This window comes from Oryzias latipes, chromosome 16 (genome assembly GCF_002234675.1).
Source record: "Oryzias latipes chromosome 16, ASM223467v1".
Lineage (NCBI taxonomy): Eukaryota > Metazoa > Chordata > Actinopteri > Beloniformes > Adrianichthyidae > Oryzias > Oryzias latipes.
In genome coordinates this window covers 20,195,965-20,220,561 of record NC_019874.2, presented here as the reverse complement: position 1 = coordinate 20,220,561, position 24,597 = coordinate 20,195,965, and the positions used below count along the sequence as shown (strand labels likewise).

General features: G+C 39.1%; 3 protein-coding genes across 5 annotated transcripts; 1 reads left to right on the top strand and 2 right to left on the bottom strand.

Moving 5' to 3' along the window:
- Positions 1–9: 9 nt before the first annotated feature.
- On the bottom strand, positions 10–9,738 carry nop2 (NOP2 nucleolar protein). Its single transcript, XM_004077971.4, has 16 exons — positions 9,618–9,738; positions 8,390–8,509; positions 8,222–8,264; positions 8,075–8,139; positions 7,362–7,663; positions 6,396–6,633; positions 6,105–6,304; positions 5,113–5,202; positions 3,482–3,569; positions 3,209–3,349; positions 2,987–3,126; positions 2,729–2,818; positions 2,512–2,634; positions 929–1,026; positions 721–857; positions 10–638 (listed from the first exon to the last, which is right to left on the bottom strand). The coding sequence occupies exons 2-16, from the start codon at positions 8,493–8,495 to the stop codon at positions 223–225; spliced, it is 2,277 nt and encodes a 758-aa protein (XP_004078019.1). The 5' UTR covers positions 8,496–8,509; positions 9,618–9,738; the 3' UTR covers positions 10–222.
- A 153-nt stretch (positions 9,739–9,891) lies between these two features.
- emg1 (EMG1, N1-specific pseudouridine methyltransferase) lies at positions 9,892–11,525 on the top strand. The gene is made up of 5 exons (XM_004077969.4): positions 9,892–10,080; positions 10,200–10,301; positions 10,654–10,795; positions 10,870–11,075; positions 11,166–11,525. The coding sequence occupies exons 1-5, from the start codon at positions 9,931–9,933 to the stop codon at positions 11,277–11,279; spliced, it is 714 nt and encodes a 237-aa protein (XP_004078017.1). The 5' UTR covers positions 9,892–9,930; the 3' UTR covers positions 11,280–11,525.
- A 266-nt stretch (positions 11,526–11,791) lies between these two features.
- LOC101168893 (kell blood group glycoprotein) lies at positions 11,792–24,482 on the bottom strand. Of its 3 annotated transcripts, none has more exons than XM_011485430.3 (20): positions 24,086–24,477; positions 21,532–21,841; positions 21,142–21,435; positions 19,788–19,909; positions 19,126–19,287; positions 18,959–19,030; positions 18,689–18,877; positions 18,373–18,533; positions 18,170–18,287; positions 17,973–18,068; positions 17,798–17,857; positions 17,644–17,721; positions 17,413–17,519; positions 17,238–17,327; positions 17,097–17,164; positions 16,528–16,688; positions 16,358–16,447; positions 14,243–16,289; positions 12,191–12,483; positions 11,792–12,108 (listed from the first exon to the last, which is right to left on the bottom strand). In XM_011485430.3, exons 1-18 carry the CDS (start codon positions 24,110–24,112, stop codon positions 16,134–16,136), a joined length of 2,361 nt encoding a protein of 786 aa, XP_011483732.1. In that variant the 5' UTR covers positions 24,113–24,477; the 3' UTR covers positions 11,792–12,108; positions 12,191–12,483; positions 14,243–16,133. The 3 variants fall into 3 exon arrangements, with proteins under 3 accessions (XP_011483732.1, XP_011483731.1, XP_023820210.1); XM_011485429.3 differs by having other exon boundaries at positions 17,798–17,896; positions 24,086–24,475; XM_023964442.1 differs by lacking the exons at positions 11,792–12,108; positions 12,191–12,483; positions 17,097–17,164 and having other exon boundaries at positions 16,181–16,289; positions 17,798–17,896; positions 24,086–24,482.
- Positions 24,483–24,597: the final 115 nt, after the last annotated feature.

Here is a 24,597-nt window from a genome sequence, read left to right as displayed (position 1 = left end):
TCAAACAACCATTTTTCTTAAAAGGTTTATTTAATCATTTAAGTAGATTGTTGTTGCTTGAACAAATACGACTATTCTGTAAAACAAAGAGGAGACTCCAGTCTGTCCAGCACGATTACATGCAGCTCTGAAACCGAGCATGCCAACATCAGAACACACGAGCTGCTGTTGGGACTGTTAAAGTTCTTCTGTAACCTCAAGCATCCACCTGTAGTCCACACATCACTCTCTTTCGTGTTTTTTCAACATGGTCTTGAGTTTTTGGAATTTGTTTTTCCCCAATCTTTTCTTGAGAATTGTTGGTTTTTTTCTTTTCTTGGCCTGCTTTTTCTCAAATCGACTCCCTTCGTTTTTGTCAGATTTGGGGGCTTCGTTCTTGACGTCGGCCTTCACTGTAGGCTTCTTAACTCCGGCTGCCTTCACACCCTCTCCATCCATTTTAGCAATCTTTGCTTTTTTGGGGCCGGACTTTGATCTGTTTTCTTCTGTTGGCTTGAATGTTGTTCCATTGGGTTTGGTTTTTGGTTTTGATGCATCTCTCTTTTCCATTTGGCTCTTCTTCTTGTCATTTTTGGACAGAAGATCTTTAGGAGCAGACGGAGATGCCGTAGCCTCTGTGGTGTCCGTTTTCTCTTCTTCTAAAATGAGGAGAAACACAAAGAAGCTCACGTTGAACTGTAGAGATACCTGGAACAAAGCTGACATGAGAAAAGCCCTCACCTTTCTCTGCAGGCACAGTTGGAACCACATTGGAGAACTTCTTCAGCTTGGCTACAAAAAATCCATCCATGTTGTGGGAGTGCGGGTAAAATCTCCGCGTGAGTTTCAGAGAGGGATGGAATCGAAACTGTTTGAAACTAAAAGTGCAGACGCGTTAATGTTTAATAGATAACAGAAGTCTGGCTTTTTAGTGAGTCAGTCCACTTACTTGGTGAAGCCTTCTTTGCCAAAGTCGAGTCCGGTGGGAACTAATTTCACATTCCTTTTCTTCAGAGCGTAGTCCACCACCCACTCGTTCTCCTCTACCTGTTGGGTTCAATAAATTGTGAGCTAAACCATAAAGAATGAAAGCCATTGTTTTAGAAGTGCAGGATGGAGAAAACCATAGAATATATAACATTTACAAGCAAATTGTGCGTGGTGAGGCTTTTCAATAAGTACTTCTATAGTAAGCCTAAAACATGGAGTAGTAAAATACTCGCTTTGTCACAACTGCAATGATTAAAAAAAGCAAATTTCAAAAAAAGAATGACAGAAAATGGTTCTTTTCTGTTTTTTTTCCCCCATTCTAGAAGCACAAATATCATCAATAAATGGTGGTTCTATGTTTACAAAGGCTGGAGTTATCTTAAAACGACAGCTTTATATGACCTGGAGCCATCCGGTTCTGTGTGACAGGACTTCATGTCAGGAGGTGTTCCTATTATTCTAATACCATTTGATTTTGGTTCACAAGTTTGTAATTCAATATAATTTACTTTTCTATTATTGATTAGTATTATTATTAAAAAAAAAAAAAAAACTTTTTGGGAAAGAAAAAAAAAAAACGTTTTTTTTTAATTCAACCTATGGTTTAAACTGAACAAAAGTGAAAACATAATTAATAAAACTTAAATTTTCCATTAAAAGTCAAGTGATACGGACACTTTTGAAGGAAAATCAATTTGTAGATTTAATAATTGATGCTGCATTTGAAGACTAGGGCTGCACGATGAGGAAAACTTGCAATTTGTGATATTAGTGATCATTATGGTGATGATATAACTTGCGATACATGAACAAATAGCAGAACAACCAAAAAGATAAATTCAATTTCACTACAACAGTTTAATTAAATTAAGAGTCAACATAACTTAAGTCACACTCCTGACTACCCTCGTCTATATAGGAGGCGAGCATCCAACATAAAAGGGCTCCATCCGATAAAAGGATGCATAAAGGGATTCATTTGATTCGTTAAATACTTCAAGCTGCCATAGAATTGTTTCAGCACATGTAACAGGTAACCATTTATTGCAATTTTCACCGTCTTTTGCGATATGAATACTGCACAGCTTGATATCGTGATAACGATAATTTGGGGATTTATTGTGCAGGCCTAGTCAAAACACATTCATTTTTCTAACCCGGCTCAAACTAAGACAACTCTCCAATGTCTCCTAATTTGTTTGCAATATTTAAAATAGGTTTGAATTGTGTTTCCCTCAGATGTTGATGCAACAATGACTTCATTTTCCTCCCTGCCGCATTTCCACTTCTAAGAGGGGATTTTTTTTTGTTTGTTTTGTTTGAAGAAACCAGTACTTTTGAGGGGAAAAAATTATAAGAGATAATGGCTGATTGTTTTTAAAAGACATTAAGAATTATTAAATATGGGGACATACATATTCCTTCTAAAATCTAAAAAACAAAAACAAATCGGAGACAGATCTGTTTTATTGTGAGTTTACTTTTTAAAAAAAAACAAGTAGCAAGTGTTGTGCACAAAAGCCCACTTGTATAAGCGCATACCGTTATTGAGCATGTGCAGTAGACCACGTATCCTCCTGAAGGTGACTCAGCATTGACAGAATCAATAGCAGAGAGAATGAGCTCTTTCTGCAAGTGAGCCGAGCGCAGGATATCCGCCTCATCCTACCGGCAAACAGAGTTAAAAGAAAAAAATATTAAAGCAAAAACTAAACACCAGGAATCATAATGATAATAAAAATAATTGTTCTTTTTTAACCTTGCTGGTCTTTACAGCTGGATCTTTGGCAATGACTCCGGTTCCCGAGCAGGGTGCGTCAAGCAGAACTCGATCAAACCCGCCCATTACCTTTGACAAAATGTCAATGTTAAATGCAGCCAAACCATCCAGCTGAACACAGGAAAGATTCAAGAAGCTGCAAAAGTAAAAGCTAAGGCCCTCAGACAGTTGACAGCACTGATCCTAAACACAACACCGTAACAAACGAAACGCACGCTGTTAACCACACGTACGTACCTTTGGGAACTGCCTGCCATCATAGTTGCAGACAACGGTGTTGGTGACCCCCAAACGATGAATATTTCCCACCACGCTCTTCAGTCTTTCAGAGTTGGCATCGTTTGCAACAATAACTCCTGTGTTTCTCATAAGCTGGGCTGAGAGTTGAAACAAACGCATAAGACTTTTGAATTTGCCGGAAACGTTAAGGTAATTGTCACGAATAAGAAGATAAATTACCTATGTAGGTGGTCTTGCCTCCTGGAGCTGAACTCATGTCCAGCACCATCTCTCCTTCCTGTGGAGAAAGAGCCATGACAGGCAGAAAGCTGGAGGCTCCCTGCAGCATGTAGTGACCAGCCAGATACTCAGGGGTCGCACCTGCACAAAAACACACACACACACACAAGGTGAAGAACTGAAGCAAAATGTTTCTTAGCTGCAGTCAGTCTGAGACACTCTTCAATAAAGACTTGATTGACTTAAGTTCTGAGCACTAAAACAGAAACTCACCAACTGGAACAGATGAGTCATAGATAACCAGTCCAACTTTAGACCATTTCCCAATTGGATCAAGGTTAACCCCTCTGTTAATCAAAGCCTGAGCAAGAAAAAGTAAAACAAGGTCAACATTTGACACTGGTTTCTGCAGAACATGCACATGCAAATCTTAAAAAAACTTAACACATAAGTTTCATTTAAGTATTTAGGTGGTTTTCTTCTTGCAAGACTTATTGTCAACTTTAGGCCTCTAGGAAGAACATAAACACATTTAACCAGGAAGAGTGTCCACCTGGGGGAGAATTTGGGTTTTAATACCCAGTTGGTTTTAAAGCTGCGTCCACACTGAACACAATTTGCACGTCAAATTCGCATCGGATGCCTCTCCTTTGACGCGCATTATATTCACTGCTCAACACTTGTCAAGAAATTGTTTTCCTAAGTTTGACGCTCCAGACGTGTGTGGGAGGAGCTACTGCCGAGTTTTCTGGACTTCATTTATTGCATTATCATGGAAAACATGGACAATGTTGAGTGAGTAGCTTGGGTTTATATGTTTTGGAGAGCTCGGCAAGGGTGTGTCCAAACTCCAGGGCTGCGTCCTTCAATGGCCGCGGCCTTCCCCGGCGACGTCGGCCGGATGTTAGCTGCCGTGAATTTGGACGAGTCTAGCCTTTAAATAATTCCAGCCGTTACATCAGCGAATGTCCTGTCGCCTAGCAACTGTAAGTCCCAATCAGAGAGGAGTAGTGAACCAGGCATGGAGTTGAAAATTTTCCTGGCTTATTTGATCCGACTTTCAATCTAGTAGGTGTAATTATAAAAAGGTGTAATTATCTCCAAGTCCGCCATTGTTGTGAGAAAATCTATGGGTTCGGCCGCAATGCATCTTGGGATACATCAGACCAATCCTTGGTCAGGAAAAAGTTGGCCGTATTCGTTGGCCGCGTTTGAAGGAATCGTTGAATTTAGACAGCACTTGTCGGAGCGCTGTGACGTAAGCAGACTACAAATGCAGCCCAGGAAGAACGCAGCCCTCCAATTTGGACACACCCATAGAATTTGCTTTGATTTAGATCTAGACAACTTCCTCCTGTACATCTGCTCACAATCATTTTGTTATTATGCACATTTGTCAAACCGTAACAGGCAAATTATTTTATTCAGAGAGGATCAGGAAAATTTGCAGCCTGTCGAAACAAAGTTCTTTGTATTTCTGAATTAGTTAGATCAATATTTAACCTCAGAGGTCCTGTGTCATTGACTAGCTTCTTCCTTAACCCTCCAACACCTGAGATGTCACCAGCACCACACGCTCTTTGACACAGACCAAATCTTCAACTGTTTACGTGATCAATGTGAATCACCTGATTCTGACGTGGAGAAAAGCAGCTTCTCATATCGGCTTTGCAACAATGTGCAACACACTACTAATATAAAATGCTGTATATGACCACAAGGCTGCTTTTCTGTGCTTCAGAGTCCACTGGAATTGTGTTATTTGTGTGATCGGGTAAAGAGTTACGATAGCCTAAAGAATGTAAACACTGGAGCTTTAGCTTTTTAACAGGTGAGGACAGATGCGTCCTCTACTACCCGCTTATGAGGTAATCTAAGATGCTAAATGTCTAAAGGTAAGTTACCTGTGCAAGGTCCCGCCTTCGTGTTTTCAGCGTGTTGGTCCGAATTGTGACAGGTCTCTGAATTTCATTGGCTTCAAGGAAATCAACCAGCTGTGAAACAACAACAAACCTTTTAGGCATAAAACTTTCAACCAAACATCAACAACTCTGTGTCTAATATTGTAGTAGGTTTAGGGGATGTCATCTGGACTTGGTTTTAAAGTTGGAAGACGTTTCACCTCTTATCCAAGAGGCTTTGTCAATTCTGGAATAGCTGGTCTAAGAGCTGGTATATATGTGCAGCTCCTTCAGCGTCAGACTGAGACATCCTAAGTGTCTGAAGGAGCGACACCGCAGGTCGTTTCTACCTGCTGCCGTTAGACTGTACAACCTTAACTGCTCCCAGTGAACCACGTTAACCAACATCATCGGCTCTGTCATATTTCTTTTATCCTGTGCAATAACCGATATATGGTCATCCTGTGCAATTTTTTTTTTATTTTTATTTTTTGGAAATGTATGTGTATATTGTGTATATATGTGAGTATATTGACTCCATAGTTTGTTTCTTTTATATATTGCTCTCTCTCTCTGCACTGTACTGCTGCCGCAAAAAAGGAAATTTCCCCATCGTGGGACGAATAAAGGAATATCTTATCTTATCTTATCTTATCGTTAATAGTCCTTTGTCCTCAGCTGGGGGTTGGGGAGTCAGTGACTCGCTCTCCACATTGGTCCTCTCTTTCCCGACCCGAAACCACATAGGCTAAGTGGACAACACCTCCAGTTTCAGGTCTGACTCCTCCCCCATGAGCGCATATATACCAGCTCTTAGACCAGCTATTCCAGAATTGACAAAGCCTCTTGGATAAGAGGTGAAACGTCTTCCAACTTTGAAACCAAGTCCAGATGACATCCCCTAAACCTACTACAATGGAACCAACCTGGATGAATGAGAGTCTTCATAGATCTGTGTCTAATAAACAAAAACCCTGAAAGTTCAAAGAACTCACCTCAGAGAGAGGAAAGAGTTCCATCAGTTTGTCGATGAGGAAGCTGTTGTAGCTGTAATAGGTGCAGAGATCTTTCTTGAGGAGAGAGACATAGTCTCCTCGGGCTTTGCCCTCCTCCCTTTTTGCTGAGAAGTTACAGAGAACATCCACGTTGTCCTTTATTCTCTGATGGATGGTCTTCAGGTCCAGAGACAGCATTCCTAAAGGTAGATATGATGATTAGGGTGGCTGTGAAGAAAGTCATTTCTAGTTTTTGGTTCGATGTTTCTGCAGTAGATAGAAATACCCCACCCTCTTTTTCACTCTCCTCTGGATCCGGCAGCCGGAATCTGTCCACCTCATCTGTGTTGGTTTCTAAGGTGCCGTCCTCATCCATGTCTTCGTCTTGCTGTTCATCTTTTTCGTCCCCATCATCTTCCTCCTCCTCCTCTTCTTCATCATCATCATCGTCATCATCATCTTCACTCCCAAGGTCCATTAATTTCTTTTGCTTTTTCTCCTTTTTGGCTGCACGTTCAATTGGAAGAAGCTGATTGCAGAAAAAAATATTTCTTTAAATTCACAACAATGATTGTCGGGTTACAAAAATTCATTCTTTCTGCTTTTCAAAGGATGAAAGTGTTTCTACAGCAGAGCCCGATTCTTATATTTTTACTGTAAGGATGGAAAAAAAATATATATATGTGTGTGTGTGTGTGTGTGTGTGTTTTTTCCTATTTCTAAAGACTTCTGAATGTGAATTTGTCAACATGAATTTAATGGTGACATTGGACAACAAAAGTTCTTAAAAGAACAGAAGACAGGCAGAGGCCTTTACAGTATGAGGTAAAAGCAAGTTACCGGTACTCTAACTTTGTAAGATAGAAACATAACTATTCATCTTACTAAGACCATAATCTTGGGTAAATAAATGCTGTCTACTGCTGGACAAATCCTCCACACAAGGTTCTCAAAGGTGTTTTAAGACCAGAAAGTTCCCAGTTCAGAGTTCTTACATTGGAAAGTAAGAGAACTGTGAGACATCTTTGTCAGCTGGTATTGACATTTGAAACTCAATGATGAAGTGGTGTAAGAATGATGCCTGTTTTATTTCTTTGATGTGCATTTGAATCACAGAAGTCTTTTAGTCCATATCTAATTCTACTTTCGAGTATTTAATGATTTAGACAATTTGTTTTCTTTTACCCAATTGCAAGTTGTCACTTTAAAAAAAACCCACAAGCTAAACGATGTAGTAATCAAGAAAAGATCACTTACATCCTCTGCATCGCTGTCCTCTTCCTGTGCTTCATCTTCACTCCCATCATCCAGAGCCCCATAGTCATCAACCATGTCTTCGTCACTGTCATCTTTATCATCCTCGTCTCCCTCTACTTCTTTTATTTCTGTTTTTGCAGGGCCTTTGCTTCCCTTCTGCTGAAGCTGAACTTTCTCCTCCTCATATTCATCACCATCACTTTCTTCCCAGAGTTCCTCGCTGTCGTCTTCACTTCCCGCCTCATCGGCCTTACGCTTTCTCTTTGTAGGTTTCAACCACTTACTGTTTTCATCTGTAAAACCTTTATAGGAATTGACATAAAAAAGTTTGGGCATCAACATTTAAACACCAACAAATAGAAAAATTAATATCCGAAACAATTTATGAAAAATTGAATAAAACATCTAGATAATAAATAAAGGTGGACAAAAGCATAATTCCTCCAGTTCCCTGTGAGTGTCACTGAAGTACCCCTAAAACAACTACGTCCCTGATTTATTTGAGTTAGCTAAAAAGTATATTTAACAAATTCATACGTGCCAAAAAAGAATACATTTCATTTTCTCATTTTTTAAAGTACAACTGTAATTCTTTCTGCATACCACAGATTGTGGGGGAAAAACTCCTGCTGCATTCTGCCTCTTTTTACGTGTTAAAAACAAACCAACAAATAAATAAATAAAAAAATAAAAAAAATCACACTAAACTGTACCTTTTTTGGGCTGTTTTTTTGGAACTTCCTTGAGATTTTTGGAATTGTCTGCTCTCTTTGCAGCTCTGAAAATTCAGACCAAAAAAATCCACAAAAATCAATTTACATCACATAAGGAGTCGACACTTTTAGCCAGCCTACTCGTACCGTTTCCTGGCTCTGCTTGACAAACGCTTTGGTCCAGTATCCTCTACAAAGAAAGAAACATATATTAAAATAGGTTATGCAATTGGATTTTAATATATAAAAAGGCACTTTTACAAACCACTATTGATTCATAAACTAATAACGGACAGAAAACAAATAAATCCTTACCATCAGTAATAAACTTTGCGAGTTCAACCTCTGCCCCCTTCTGCTTCCTGGCTTTCTTACCAGGTCCTCTCTTCACTTTGTTGGTGGGATCCAACTTCCGACCCATGGCTCTGACTTACACTAAGCATTACAGACAGAAAAATGCACCAATGCATATAAAATAAAACCAACTGTTGGGGAGGAATGTCTTTTGGATGCATAGATAGAACAACAACATACATTTCAATGTAAAATATTAACCACCTTTTGTTTTAGCATCTTAAGCTATTTACAAGTGACGCTTACAGATGCTTGGTTTTAGCCAATCTGTTATCAGTTTTAGATTTTTATTTTATACATCATGACACAATATCATACAAAACTCTCAAAGAAGATGATAACATGGCATAACCTTGTAGGGGCTGTACAAAAGACATAATACGCAGTGATTTACTGATGACCAAACACAATACTTTGAAGCAAAATTATTATTATTTTTATTAAAATAAAATAAGTATGAAAAACAAGGGAGCCAAAAGAATAGAAATGTAAAAATAAAACGGAAACTAAAACAATAACCAAGTAGAGACTAGTTGAAAGATTATTTTTGCCGTTTTCCAGGTTTGGATGGTTTTACTGATAAAATATATTATGAATTTATTTATAAAGCATAAAAAGTGAGTTTGCTGTATCTACATTTGCTGCAATGAATGTGATATGTGCCAAACAATAAAATGTTAATAATGTCCTATAATGACTAAGTTTGCCATGAATATTTCACACAAAGGGGAAATGTAAACTTAAATATATTGATCTAATTAGTTTTAGCTAAAGTAGAAACTCAAGAAAAAAATCTTTATAATAAATCAAAAGCGTGACATAATATTATATGTCCCACACAATTCTAAGGACTGGCGTTTATCTACCGTGGTTAGCAAATATATTTGGGTGGTAATAATATGCGAGCAGTTTCAAGACTCAATGACATATAAACAGATGTGCATTTGTGACCGTTGACTAGTTTGTTCAAAGTTATTCATTTACGTACATACAACACGTTGTAGAATAACCCTATAGCAGTAGCAAACAAATGTTTTTCACCACCAGGAACAGATAGAACCATCACGAATCCGACGAGCAGAACTTCTTTGCATGACCGCACGCAGTGGCCGAGAAAAATGCCAAAACCTTAGCGAACACAAATATGACTGCATTGGCTGAAGAGATAAATACATTTTACTATACTTACACAACAGATATTCCAGGGGAAACCGAGTTTAAACGTGGTGTGTGAAGAGAATTTAGCACACGTGAATTTTCTTCAGCACGTTGCAGAAGTACATCCGTCGCACACAAATGACATCACTGAGAACGCGCAAGTTAAATCTTAATTAATTAAAAAATACATATATATATATTCAAAGCGGTGAAAATGATAAATATTTCTAGAGAGTACAACGTATTTTCTGTTCTCATTGAAAGTTGTTCCGAAATTAAGTTAAAGTTTCAGTGACGCACTAATCATGCGACTCGAATAGGAGGCTCCAGCGAAAGAAGACAGCATGGCTACCTCCGAAGGAAAGAAGCGTGGTCTGGAGCATTTGGACGAATATGAACCCAAACCTGCGAAGTATATGCGAAGCCTTCACGACCGAATGGCAGAAAGGAGACTTGTTGTCATTTTGGAGGGGGCCTCGTTAGAAACAGTGAAGGTGACGCGTCAGAGACTCGGAAGTTGCATGGCAGCATCTGCCCTGCTCATCACATTAGGTCATTATTTATAAATCTTCTTCAATCGATATTTCGTTTTGTGTCTCCCCCTGTGTTACAGGTCGGAAAAACGTTTGAGTTGCTAAACTGCGATCAACACAAAAATATTATTGTCAAAAGTGGGAGGGATCCGGGACAAGTTAGACCAGACATCACACATCAGGTCAGTATTTCTTCTATTGATCGTAGCCACAGTGAGTCAGAGAAAGATGTGTTGTTGCATTATCAAAAATAAGAAATGTGTTTTTCCGGTTCTGTTGTGTTTAGTTGATTGTTTTTCATTCTAAGCATCACATCTCTAAATATCTGGCTATCAAAGACTCACCGCAATGAAAATTGTGTTTTTAACATCGTCTTTTAGAATTTTCTTATTATGGCAGACATATATAAAGAAAAAAATTAGATTAAAGTTTTTTCTTTTTGTGGTGAATTGAAATAGTAAGAGTTATTGTTTTGTTGTTTGTCTTCAATAATGAGTCAGTCATGATTTGTGCTTTTTAATTGCTTCATTACAGTGTCTTCTGATGCTGATGGATAGTCCATTGAACAGGGCAGGCCTACTGCAGGTTTACATCCATACAGAGAAAAATTCCTTAATAGAGATCAATCCACAGACGCGCATCCCAAGAACGTTCACACGCTTCTGTGGCCTGATGGGTAAAGCTGGAATGGTGTAGTTTGTGTAGACAATGTCATCTTCTTCTTCTAATTTGCTTTTTAACCTTATTTAGTCCAGCTTCTGCACAAGCTGAGTGTCAGAGCAGCTGATGGTCCTCAAAAGCTTCTGAGGCTCATTAAGAATCCAGTGTCTGACCACTTGCCTCCTGGCTGCCCTCGCATCGCCACCTCCTTCTCTTCGGGGGAAGCCGTGGGTCCCAGGACGTTGGTGCCCGAGGGACCGGCTGCTGTGGTGATCGGAGCATTTGCACACGGAGCGGTGAGAAAACTAAAATGATTTTGACCATTTTACCAATCTGTGTGCATCAGACATCCATCCAATTTTTTTATGTTTGTGCTCTTTAAACAGGTGAACGTGGACTACACAGAAAAGACTGTGTCTATAAGTAACTATCCCCTATCTGCTGCACTAACCTGTGCAAAAATATGCAGTGCCTTCGAGGAAGTGTGGGGCGTCCTGTGACAAACAGATTTTGAATTAATAGTTGACAAACAGGACCTGTTGCGTGTATGGATGCGGTCTTAGTGGATGGACCAAATGTCCAGTAATGACAAATGGACTTATTAAACATGTACTGTGTTATTCTGTACTATACCCTTTTGTTTAGACACCACACAATGAAAATGTTTACCACATGACTGTATTTTAGATCTAAACTGGGCAGTCTAAATAAAAATAAGGATCTTTGTTGTAAAGTTTAAAAAAAAATGTTACTTATCTTTTAGTCTGTTATTAGTTGCTGCAAGTTTAGAGGCCACATTCACACACTATTCTGAATCTTTTAGAATCTTTTCATTCAACATGGGAAACTTTGGATCCATGGTAACCCACCAAAGAGATCAACTAACATGAAAAAGGAAATAATTTCTCTGTGGAAACATCCTACATGTAATCAATGCATGTAGGATAAATAAAACATGTAATCACTTGATACTCTCCAAAGTAACAAGACAAGAATTAATTCACACAGTTACTGTCTCTTAACAGGTTTTCTTGTAAGAATGTTTAGGTTTTTTCTGGTTGTACATCAACCATTGATGGCAACTTATCCACCCCTCAGCTACCCGTTTTTCTGTATATTCTTTGCTTGTGCAGCTTGAATTTTTGCAGATCTTTGCTCCCTGACTGCAGTTTTCCTCAACTCGGGCAGCTGGTTTCACAGCTTTGCCTTTTTGATTGTGCCCTCATGTGTGTCTTGCCCTTTGGTTTATGGGATTTCCCTCTTGATCGGAGAGTCATTTTTTGGGGATTTCACAGGGTTTGTCTTAACTGGCCTTTTGCCTGTTAATATCTGGTGTGAGAAAAGAGGGGACAACAAAGAGTGTTGGATTACTGCTGGTACACATTTTAGAAAAGCGGCAAAACAAAATTACCTTTTTGTTGAGTCTCAGTGATGCACTTCTTGTAGTCCGCACAAATGCCTCATTGTTTACTAGCCTTTTGGTTGCAGCCTTGACCTGCCTGTTGTTTTTTGTGACATCATAGCCTTCGGCAGCAAGTTTTTGCTTGAGCTGTGCCATGGAGATGCCGCCTCCATGTTTGTACAGATGCACCACACCATGGACAAGCTTAGATACTTCGGGTAAAGCCAGCTTGGTGGAGTCTTTCTCGGTTGCATTCTTAGTCTGCGTTTGAATCCAATGCTTTAAAAGACGTAAAGGAGTCTCTAAAAAATAAAAAAACTTTACTTTAAAAGGTTATAGTTTAGTCTTATGCTAATCTTTCTCAACAAAGTTCCCGCGTGTACTTTTGTCCTGATTAAAGCTCTGCAGAGACATTGTACATTCAGTCATATTATTCACTCTGTATCTTAAGCTAATCTTCTTAGTAAAAATAGATCGTTTATCTTTTTCGACCAATATAATCAATTTCAAATGCCTTTTGATCCTGAATACAAAGCTTTTTTAGTTTGGAACACACTTTATATACAACAAAGACACTTAACATAGCAGACAAATACTCTTTTGAATTTGTTTTGTTAAAACTATTAAAAAGAATTCTAGGAATTATCTTTATTAACAATAAAATAATTTGCAAGTTAGAATGAAAATCAGCAGAAGTTGACTGGTACATCACATTCAACGATGTGGGGAGCCTTTATTGCAAATTAATACCTTACTTATTGAGTAAACAAATTCATTTATGAGTCGAGATGCATTTTCCAGGACAATGAAAAGCCTCTTATAAATCATGGGAGATGTGTCTCATGGCTACTGAAGTGGAATGTTGACAAATTCGCCATCGAGACCAGACGCGACCCAGGTGAGATGATGAGAGACGCTTCTCTTGTTGCTATGGTTTTGAAAGGATGGCATGAAAGTTTTAAACCATTTCCAACAATTATAACACACTAAAGAGCAAATAGAAGGTTTCCCAAGTTCCAAACAGAACTGCCTGTAAAGGTAAACGCATCAACAGCAGCCACATCCAGTGACAATGGAATGACGACTGGTGAGAGCAGAGCCAACACACAGCAGTGATGCTGACATGAATTGTTTTGTTTTTTACAGCAGTGGACCGCTGTAAAAAAGTGTGGCAGAGGAGGTGGTGCAATGATTGTAAGAAAAACGCACCACTTGTCAACACAAAGAAAAAAAAGCTTAAGAGTCCATTAACACAAAGCCATGGATGAGAAAATCCAATCACAGCACTTATTCTCGTACAACTCTGCCAAAGAGCAAGAAAACACTGGGGAGATGGTTTATTCCGCCAAGAGGGACACCATGACCAAACCTGTTTCCTAGTCAAACAGAGTTTGTGAATGTCATGTTTGGTAAAAATCGACGTTCACAATAAAAGTTGCAGTTTTTTGTTTTGTTTTTACATTTTTTCCACCTTAGTTCAGATAAGAATGTTGAGAAAATGTATTTTGTGGACTTCCTCCTTTTTAATTTTACGAGTCTTGGTAAAGATTTGACTTTGCCAGTTTAGCTCGTGCTGGTTTGCGGCGCCTTCCATCCGTGAAACCCGAGTTCGACTCCGGGCTGCTCCCTATTCCCTTCTCTACCTATGCCGGTTCCAAGCCCGGTTTGAGAAGGTTGCGTCAGGAAGGGCATCCGGCGTAAAACATTGCCAAATCTACCATGCGACTCGTTCGCTGTGGCGACCCCTGATGGGAGAAGCCGAAAGTGGAAGAAGGTAAAGATTTGACTTACCAATAAGGATCAAATTTAAATCTATTGTAAATGCAGCAGATTAAACATACATTGTATTTTAATTTTATCAATGAAGCAGATGATCCTCTAAAACTCATTATTTATCAAGGTCAGTGTTTCCCAAGCCTGGTTCTTGGGGAACACTGACTCAGGTTTTACTCCTCAAAGTACCATTAATTTTGTTTTTTTAGTTAACCATATTAAAATGATTGTACAGTTTATCAAAGAAATTCAGAACTATTACAACTGCTGGTTCTGACAGTTACTTACTGGGCAGCACATCTTTCCTCCCTCGTGTCGGATCTTCAGGCTCAGGGTTCTGGATGGCTCGTTTCAGAAGCTGTCCCAGACGCCTGGCTCCAGCTTTTCCAAGGCCTCTGCCAGTGGGGTTCTTTTTGCTTGTTCCTGCCTCTTCCATCAGCTCTAAAGTTGTGCTTTCCCTTTTTTTTTTTCTAAAACTGTTTCCACCAGAATTAGTTAGACACTTTCACCTCTGTCCTTCCTTTACAAAAAGAAAAAAAATGTTGCAGTTTTGAATGAAAATGGTACAGTTCTTCTATGATATTTGAAAAAAAATCTTCTGTTGCTATGTTCTTTTGAAGCCGGATTAGAAGTCATTGAAGCAGGCACATCAATTAAAGAAGTAAAAACCAGAAAGACAAATAGGTAGATCTATTATTACTTTACGTTTTTTGAAGGTAAAAAAATGTGTATACTATAATAATAATCTATACTACCAAAAGTATTCACTCAACTGCCTTGACTCAAATGAACTGAAGTACCATCCCATTCCTAACCCGGAGAGTTCAGTGTGATGTTGGTACATCTTTTGCAGCTATCACAGCTTCAACTCTTCAGGGAACTCTGTCCACAAGGTTGAGGAGTGTGTTTGTAGGAATTTTTGACCAGTCTTCCAAAAGTACATTGGTGAGGTCACACACTGATGGAAAAGGCCTGGTTCTCAGTCTCTGCTATAATTCATCCTAAAGGTGTTCTATTGGGTTCAGGTCATGACTCAGTGCGGGCCCGTCAAGTTCATCTACACCAGACTGTCATCCATCTTTTCATGGACCTCGCTTCGTGCACTGGTGCAGTCATGTTGGAAAAGGAAGGGGCCGCTTCAAACTGTTCCCACAAGGTTGGGAATATGGAATTGTCCAAAATGTTTTGGGATCCCGAAGCACTCAGAGTTCCTTTCACTGGAACTAAGGGGCCAAGCCCAAGTCCTGAAAAACAAGTCCACACCATAATATCTCCTCCACCAAATTTCACACTCTGCAGAATGCAGTCAGAAATGTACTGTTCTCCTGGCAACCTCCAAACCCAGACTCGTTCATCACATTAGCAGATGGAAAAGAGTGATTCATCACTCCAGAGAAGCGTCTCCACGTCTCTAGAGTCCAGTGGTGGCGTGCGTCACACCACTGCATCCAACGCTTTGCATTGCACTTGGTGATGTGTGGCTTGGATGCAGCTGCTCAGCCATGGAAACCCTTTCCATGAAGCTCTCTGTGTACTGTACTTGGACTGATTTGAAGGTCACATGACGTTTGGAGCTCTGCAGCAATTGACTGTTCAGAAAGTTGGCAACCTCTTTGCACTATGCGCTTCAGCATCCGCTGACCACTCTGTCAGTTTACGTGGCCTACCACTTCATGGCTGAGTTGCTGTTGTGTGTCATTTTGTTATGGTAGAGCTGACAGTTGACTGTGGAATATTCAGGAGCGAGAACATTTCAGGACTGGATTTGTTGCACAGGTGGCGTCCTATGACAGTTCCACGATGGAATTCTGAGCTCCTGAGAGCGGCGCATCCTTTCACACAGTCTGCATGCCTGAGAGCTTGATTTTATACACCTGTGGCCAAATGATTAGGACACCTAATTCTGATCGTGTGACTGGGTGAAAAAATACTTCTGGTAACGTTGTGTGCATATAAATTTGCCCACCTCTGAGAAGGAAAAAAAACAAGAATTCTTTTAAATATTTATTTTCTGTTTAAATGAATAATTACTAACTCGTGCAATTGATGCAGTTTGCAGACACGCCGTCTCAATATTTCTGAAAAAATATATTTTTTAAAAATCCCTTTTGGGTTGTACTGAATGTTACAGCTACCCAGTTCAATTATATACTCCGAAAAAAAAAATCCCTGCCTGTCCTTACAGGAAACTTCCGCATGATTGTGGTGAAATATGATAATTTTTCACAGAACATTGCATCGCAGGACACAGATTTGATCTGGCACAGAAGACTGCAATCAGGAAGGCGGGATCCAAGGGCATGAATTCCTGATAAGGGTCGCTGTCACAGCTCATCTTGAGAAAAACAAAACAAAGGGTCAGTTTTTGAAAGGAAAACAGATTTAAGATCAAGAAAAAAATACCTGGGAAAAAGATGTAAGAAACAGGTGAGTGTGAGACAACCCCAGGAGGGAGGTGTCGTCAGAATGGGGGATCAGACTCTGATGATAAGCCTTGAAGAAGAAATTCACTAAATGTTTAAAGAAAAAAAAAAAGAGGACGGCAACAAGAGAGTTAAAGAATGGCTCCCCACCGTCAGTGCCACCTCCAGGGCAGAGTACTGCACCCACAGCTCCTGCTGCTGTGATGCCGAGAGGGTCAACACACCACTCCTGCCGGCTTTTTCCGTCGTTCTGAGGTAGTGAGCCAACAAACATTCTGCTACGGCCGGAACTGTGTCGCTGTAGGAGTGAACTTTAACAAATAGATTATGTCAGATTGATCCATATACCGGTAACCTTATGGTCCAGTATCAACTTTATATCACTTCAGACCAGTGTCTTGTTGTCATACCAGATTAAATATTGATCAAAGGTATTGCATGATTTCCAAGTCTACATTACAGCATTTAAACAATTTCCAAATTTCTCTGCATATTAAAGGAGAGTGTCTTTAAAGTAAAGCTGATACTCTACATTTTTTTAAATACAATTTTGTTTATTTGAAACTCTGCATTTTATGCTTGATGGTTACTTTTTATGATTGGGATCTAATCAACACCAAAGCATACAAAGAGAAAAGCAGTCTGTTCGCCACATTGCCAGACTTCATTCGAAACATTCATACCATTAGTCACAAAATGTTATTTAGTTTTTTACTCACTTTCAGGCAATAATAAATGAAAGATGTCTTTGGCGAGCAAGAAGCCAGCAGCACCGTAATTATATGCTCTACAAAAGTGTGAACAAAAAGGCTTTAATGAGATGAAAACAGCAAAACCCACGCTTTGTTATGGCGTCCTACCTTGGATACGTGGGATGAAAAAGAGGGGGAATGAACATTCCCATTGGAACGAGGACTTCATTACCCAAAGGGAAAGGGGTGACAGAGAGGCTGAAGGAAAAAGCAAAAACATGTCTCCAAGCTCGAAACCACAATCTAGCATCAGTTCATTTTAAGTTGCGGAGCAAGTCCTTACACATCGATAGGCTCAGATGGAGAAATTAAGAGTTTACTGCGTCTGTTTTGCCACAGTGTCAGTAGCTGGATGTAGTTGGAGAAGAAGTTGTGAGAGCTGATGTTTACCTGAAAGCAAACAGGCTCCAAGATCAGGGGTGATTAAAGCTGTGGCCTTTAATTAACACAGCTGAGAAAAGTTACGTGAGGTCAAGGATCAGTCAGGTTGTGAAAGCTGTGACCTGGGCCGTACCTGGGAAAAAAGCAGGTCAAGCTCATTTTCTCCAGAGGTTCTGATGGGAGTCCACAGTCTTGGAATAAGGGAATTGACCTAAACAAAACAACAACAATCAATTGTAGAGCAAACTTTAATGCATCAATAGAAAGATTTTTCTTTCTCATCGTACTTTATCTGTGAAGAGCTGGGAATAGTTCTGGTCGACCCAACTGAGCTGATGCAGTTTGGACTTAAAGAAGAAGAAGACATCTTCAGTCATTTTTTCTGCCTGTTGAACAATGAAAACCTTTAGTAGACGTCAACGTAAAATTCATTGTCATGGTGCGTCATGGTTTCTTTTTCACCTCTCTGTGTGCTGTCACATTTTTGAGAAGGTGTATTAAAACGGAGTCAAATCCTCTTTCAGCTGCCAGCACGCAGTGTTTCCAACGAGGAATTTTCTGATTCACCAAAAAAACACAAACATTTGAAAAATATATATTATATTTGATGGCAAAGTATTCATAAAAATCTGCCATTTTCTTTTGCTGGCCTTTTCAACCTCGTCATCGTTTCCCAGAGCCCCAGAAAAAGCCTTTGATGTCTCTGAAAACCTTGAGTCCATGGCGGGCATGAGGGTGTGCAGCAGGTTCAGGAGCATGTAAGTGTGCAGGGGACCGCTAAGTGGAGCCAAATGACAGGAAAGGGTTAAATGAGAAAAAAACTACTCTCATAAATGTGATGTTTTGGAATGTTCTATAGTACCTGTTGCTAATATCAGGCTTGTTCTGCCATTTGTTAATGATCTGAGACATGTGAACAATGTAGGGTAGGTTATGGAGGAGGACATGATCGTCCTTGCTCAGGGACAGCGGGTGGAAAACGGCCTGCAGGCAGCCTAACCAATCAATGGCTGGAGCCTGTCTCTGAGAGAGCATGGACATTTAAATGCAACATTAAAATAAATACAGTCACATCATCTATACAAACAGAGAGCTCTTCAATGACTGTGCTGTATCCAAAAAAATGTTGAATCGAAACATCTAACAGAACATTTATAAGAAATGACATCTGCGTCTACCTGGAGTTCTTCGATGGACATGTGCTGATGAAGTTGTCCTTTCAGCAGGCGATACTGAAGAGGTGAAGCTGCCACAGCAAGCTCAGATGACAAAGAAATGAACATGTAAACATGAATCGTGCTTGTGGTCTGAGGAGATCCCAGAAGGGCCAGGTACTTCTGACACAAAGCCAAGAAGGGACGTAGAGTCTTGACACAAACATACACAAGGTTAGTTTTAGGAGACGGTGAATTTACACCATATTTGCGGAATCAGCAGAGATCATCAACCTCAGCTTTAGCTCCAGATTTTTCTGTCTTGCTGTTCCATTCAATTGGGATCAACAGGTCTGGCTGATCAATCTGTATGTAGGAAGACACTGCAGCTATAGCAAAAACGTTCCATTATTTTTAAGCAAAAATAAGAGGTTTACAAGCTAAGTCCAATCTATACTGGCCTGGATGTATCTTCTTTTGGTTACCCCACTGGTGGTTTCATTTGGGTCTTTGCCCACATAGAGGTTGAAGAAGGGAAAAGTGGCGTAGTCTCTCATCAGTAAAGCCAGGGTAGAGTTGAAATCAGTCTTATTCCAGATCCCTGATACAGGCCAACCTCCAAGCTGTATTCAATCAGACCACACAAAATGAACAAAAATTCTTAGGACATTTTTCAATTAGCAATTTTTGCCACACTTTGTTAAAGGTTTTGTAGTTGGTTTTCCTGGTTTATTAGCAACCTTATGTTCCTCAGTGTACCAATAACTGTTATTGTGCCCACTTGTTTAGAAATAATATCTCCATTTATTGGCATGATAGCAAGAAAACTTAAAAAAACTGAGGTACAATTACTCTTGATCGTTGTGGCAGTGAATCTAGAACTCCTCTATTCTGACATTGTCTCTGATAAGTTTAAGTTTTGTTGATTGATAAATTGGTGGTTGTAGAAAATAAGGATAAAACATCAAATATTCCGAAATTTGATTTTAAAATGTGTGTTTTTCTGCTGTGTGTCTCATTGTCTCTGACCTATTACTTTAAGTTTGTGACCACACAAATAATGGAGTATCCATCACTGTCTACAATCTAGGACTATGTTGGGAAGGAAAAAGGATTCTCATACCTTCTGGATGAGGGCGAGGAACGGTTTCTCTCCTGCAGCTTCTATTGAACTTGTGTTCAAGCAGGACTGGTAGAAGTCCATTGTTTTCTGAACAGCTGAACTATGTGAATTCTTGTTGGTCTCTGAGGAAAAATAAAAAGAACACAAATTTGATGAGACAAGTTCTTGTTGGATAGGAAACTACAATCTGTGGTTGAAATGTGGAATCTAACATACATTCCTTTTTGAAAATTAATTTATGCATTTTCTTAACTTGTTATGCAAAAGTAATATAGTTTCACCACAACTTTCTTTGTTGTTTTGTTAATGACATCACAGGGAATTCTGTGACTACTAACTGAGAAACTCCAGTGGAGTCGTAGTCTGTCTCAGTTTTTTTCTACTTTTCTCTTCTTCTACTTTTCTCTTCACTTTATTTTTAGTGACTTCCTGTCTGCTACTCACAGTGTGTAACAAAGACCCCTTATCTACAGTTATCTCTTAATGTTTGGGGGTATTTGTTTATTTATTCCAGGAGATAGTTACAAGCTTTTTGACATTTGTAAAAGCTGGAGATGCTTTTATTCCTTCTCCTATTTGTGTGACAAATCTGTTTTTTCTTTTTTTTGCACAACCTGAATGTTTTCATGACACACCACTCCATCTTTTTTTCTGACAAGCCTATCATAATAGTGTTTGTCAAAAAGCAGATTTATTTTGGTAGATCAGTTTAAAAAGTGAAAGTTTTATCTGGATTCATCACACCGACAGGATTGAACTTAAGCACCCACTCTGGTCAAAATCATATCTTGTTCTTGTGGTATTTTTGTGATAATGGAGGGCGTACATTAAGAAAATTAAGTTCAAAATTGCATTTCTGAGTTTTCTTTATCCAAATTGTTAGGAATCAGGAGCAGACGAAAAAAGCAGTTTGAAAAAGAGCTTTTTTTTTGTGAGGTAGAAAATAAACTGGGTGAACCACAAGCTCCACACTCTCAGCAACGGGGAGGGGAAGGGGGGCGGGATTGCTCCAAACTGACAGTCCCGCCCAAAACTCAGAGGCAAATTTTTAATGAACTACTGCAGAAAATCCTAGAAAATCCCACAGGTTTTTTTTAATTGGGCTGAAAATGGTGTAATCATATTTACAGGACCACTGGGAACACTTTGAAAATAGATGAAAAGACTTTAAAACCAAACATTCAGTGTCTTTAAAACAATTTAAGTATTTTGAAAAAGTTCATAGTTGATCCCCATTGTGTATTACTCCTTTTTAAACTACTTGGAAAAGTTGATGCTTTTTTCCAGGGTAGTCTTACTAATGGAACACTTAGAGCACTTTGTCAAAATATGACAGTGGAGGTGTGAGTCTCACCTAACATCCCCTTCAGGTATTGCAGCAACAGAGTTTTTCGGCTCTGCAGTCTTCCTTCTTTCAGTCCCCTGACCTTCTTCTCCCCTTTGGGCGTCTGCGTCCACACTGACTTTTCCATCTGGTTTTGTGGATGTCCAGGTATACCCTGACCTCTTTGTCTCCCCCCACTCGTCAGCAAAATTGTATCTGATCCACATTTGGATAAAAAGTGATCGCACGTCTGAGTGAACGGATCAGCAAAGGTGGACAGACGGGCTGCGGCCCTTTGACAAGCTTGTGAGAGGCAGGGCGTCACTATTTCAAAAAGAAAAAGGATACACCAGTTAGATCAAATGGTGAAAATGTCTGTCGACTTACTCATGTTGATGTGTTTCTGCTTTTAAGACCTACCAGGGGGCATAGGTGTTTGTTTCTCAACATGGAAAATGTGGTGTATATAGAATATCAGCCCTGAAACGGCTGTGAAAAAGGAGATTCCCAAAAGCAGGAGAAGCAGACTCCTATGTTTTACACACACAGACTCTGCCAGCTGCTCAAGGTTTGCCCCAGAGTTTTCCTGTTGTTGCAGCTCAGACTGGAGCTGGCTTTGCTGCTGGAGCTGCTGGGGATCCTGGGTCGTGAGTGGCAGCTGAAACAGAGCAGGGGGCTGAAGCACCTTCTCAGAGTCCGGCTGCGATGATGACAGAACTGGGAGCTGAGGCTGTTTTGGTGCACAAAGAAAAATAATTTAGGTGGTGAACTGTATTGCCTTTGAAAGAAATCAGGACAACACATTTTCAGTGCAGTTCCGAGTTATCATTTCTGATTATAGTTAATTACATTTCAGGCCATTTCCACCAGTTAATAATGGGCCTTTTCATGTTTTTTTTTACATCAATAATAAAATAATCCAACTGCTGGTTTGTAAGAAACCAAATCTTTCATTCATATTAACATAAATAATAATTATTATAATAAAAATAATAATAATATTTGTGAGATAGCAATGAACCATTGTAGCATTCAGCTTGCAAGTTTTCCTGTACTTTTGTTCATGATTTCATGATTATTTTGCGTTAATACTGTGTTGATGAAGACTCTGTTGTAAGCATAGATTGGATCTCTTTAAATAAGAGCACCAAAAGTCACTGAAACGTTTAATCTGAACAGGCAAAAACTTTATTTTGTGAGAAAAAAACATTTTTATATCAAAAACAAAACTGTTCACGTGGCTTTGTCGCTTGTACTCTTGTACAGCTGAGAACTACTTCAAATATCAAATTAAAAGTTTGAAGCATCAGTATGCTTGCAGTAGGTTGGATTGGTGGATCTGCTGAGGTGAAATTTAATTTTTTTGCAACTTTGTTAAAACCAGGACGTTAGGTAACCACAGTATAGATTTATACATGTTGGAGTCTTCACGGCATGTTTTGTCTGTGTTCTATGTTTTTATGTGTTTTTTTTTTGCATGGTGAAAAAACAGGACGTTACATTTGCAGATGTTCTCTGACTAAGATTCTCACAGGGGATTTTTTTTTTAATGGGCAAAGGCCTTTTAAGCAATTATCACAACCTGATTAATTATCATAGAGTAACCCAAAAAGCTTTTTAAAATAGTTTTTAGTAGATTAGGTCAAAAGCAAATGTTTGATTCTGCACAGCTGTCCAAAAGTCTCACAGCAGCATTTTGTTGTTTATTTGAGAGCCATTGCAAAACACTGATTATTCTCTTTTTTGGCCAATCTGTCATATATTTAATTCCGTAGTTAGAAAAATATCTGCTCTGTTGGGTTCCTAAACAAATGCAAAACAAAACCCTTCAACTTCTGCGCTTGGCAGTGAGCATGAAGTATTTTTGCACGACAGCTATTTCAAATTAGGATTGGCTGTTTTGGTGTAGAAACTCTATTTGGAGCCGATCTGTAAGGAAAAAAAATGGTTTACAGTTTCGTCATTTGCAAAGAACAAGCCGTACTTTTTCAGTTCTTCCCATATTAGTGAAGCGACGTGACATTTTTTTTAGCCTTCTTTAATTCTGAGTTTCTAATTTTTCATATGTATGAAAGTGGTCAGCTGACTTTTCAACTTTTCTTATCCTGGAAGATCAGGAGTTTTAAACTACTGGCCAATGTCCTGGTTTTTCAGATGTAGCTGCCCCACCTGTGAGGAATCCCACCCTGGAGGGCTGCAGTTTGAGCTGTTGATCATTAAAGTAAAAGAATCCAAAATTTTTGGAATAAATCATGTAAAATGTGACGTGCGGGTTTTTCTAAGGTAATTTCTGTCACATAAATATGTCAGACCTGCAAACCGATGAAAGATCTCTTTTTAAAAATGTCTGCACACCTACTTGTTTGTTAAAGATGATCACACCTGGTTTTACCAGATAATGCAAATATCAACCGTCTGATTGTTTTATTGTATTTCTACAATTAGAAAGAAAAAAAACATATGAGAGAAGTCATTATTATTACCGAACAGGAATTTCAATTTAATGATTTTTAAAAAAAACATTTATTCACCCCACTCATTTTTAGGATAAACTTCTCCACATTTTTACTTTTTACAGCAGTAAACTTCTGCATGCTTCTTTCTGACTGTTTTTCAAATGCGCCAAAAGGTAAAGGGTGAACGACTACCATCACATTTTTAATGCAGTCATATTTTAATAAATCATCTCCATACTTACCCATACATATGTAAATGATGTTATTGAAGTCTGTTTTTTTTTCTTTATAACAAGATCCTAACAATTTCTTGGTTTAACAAGTGGTATTTGTAGTTTAAAGTAATTTTTAAATATTATAAGAAAAGAAAGTTGGACTTTAGGATAAAACAGGTACAGGTGACTCCCGATCTCTAGAAACTGAAACACACTTAAACAAACCTTTTAACACTGCAAGCACAATTTAAAGAAAAGAAGTGCAATTAAAAAAAAATGTCAATTCAATTTTTGATTTCTTACCATAAGCTCTATTGAAGTTTCACTCATTCTTGCCCTGTTGTTGAAATTAAGATCCAGTTTACATGTGTACCCGCTCTTGACGTGTCTGCGTCAAACAGCTGTCATCTTTTTTCGTCACTCACTTCTCATCTGACACTGATAAAAAAAAAAAAAAAAAAAACTTTCCAGGCCGAGTCCTACTTAGGGGACAAAGACAAAGACAAAGCTGTGGGGCTGCTGTCCACGGATACAGATGTTCGGTGAGCCATGCGGAATGGAATTGTTAAAAGTCAGACCACTTTGCTAAGACCTGAGGTGCGAAGGCTTTACATTGCATTTAGTGGAGCGACGGAAATGCAAAGGCGCACTCACACACATCTGTCATTGTGATTATCAGCGCAACACATGGCTGCTAACAACTGATAGAGTGTCATGGAGGTCACAGTGTAGCACATCATTGAGAGAAAACACATTTTGTGCATGTGACAAAAAAACTCAACGTGTGCATAAGCTTTACACCTTTCCTAAAAAAA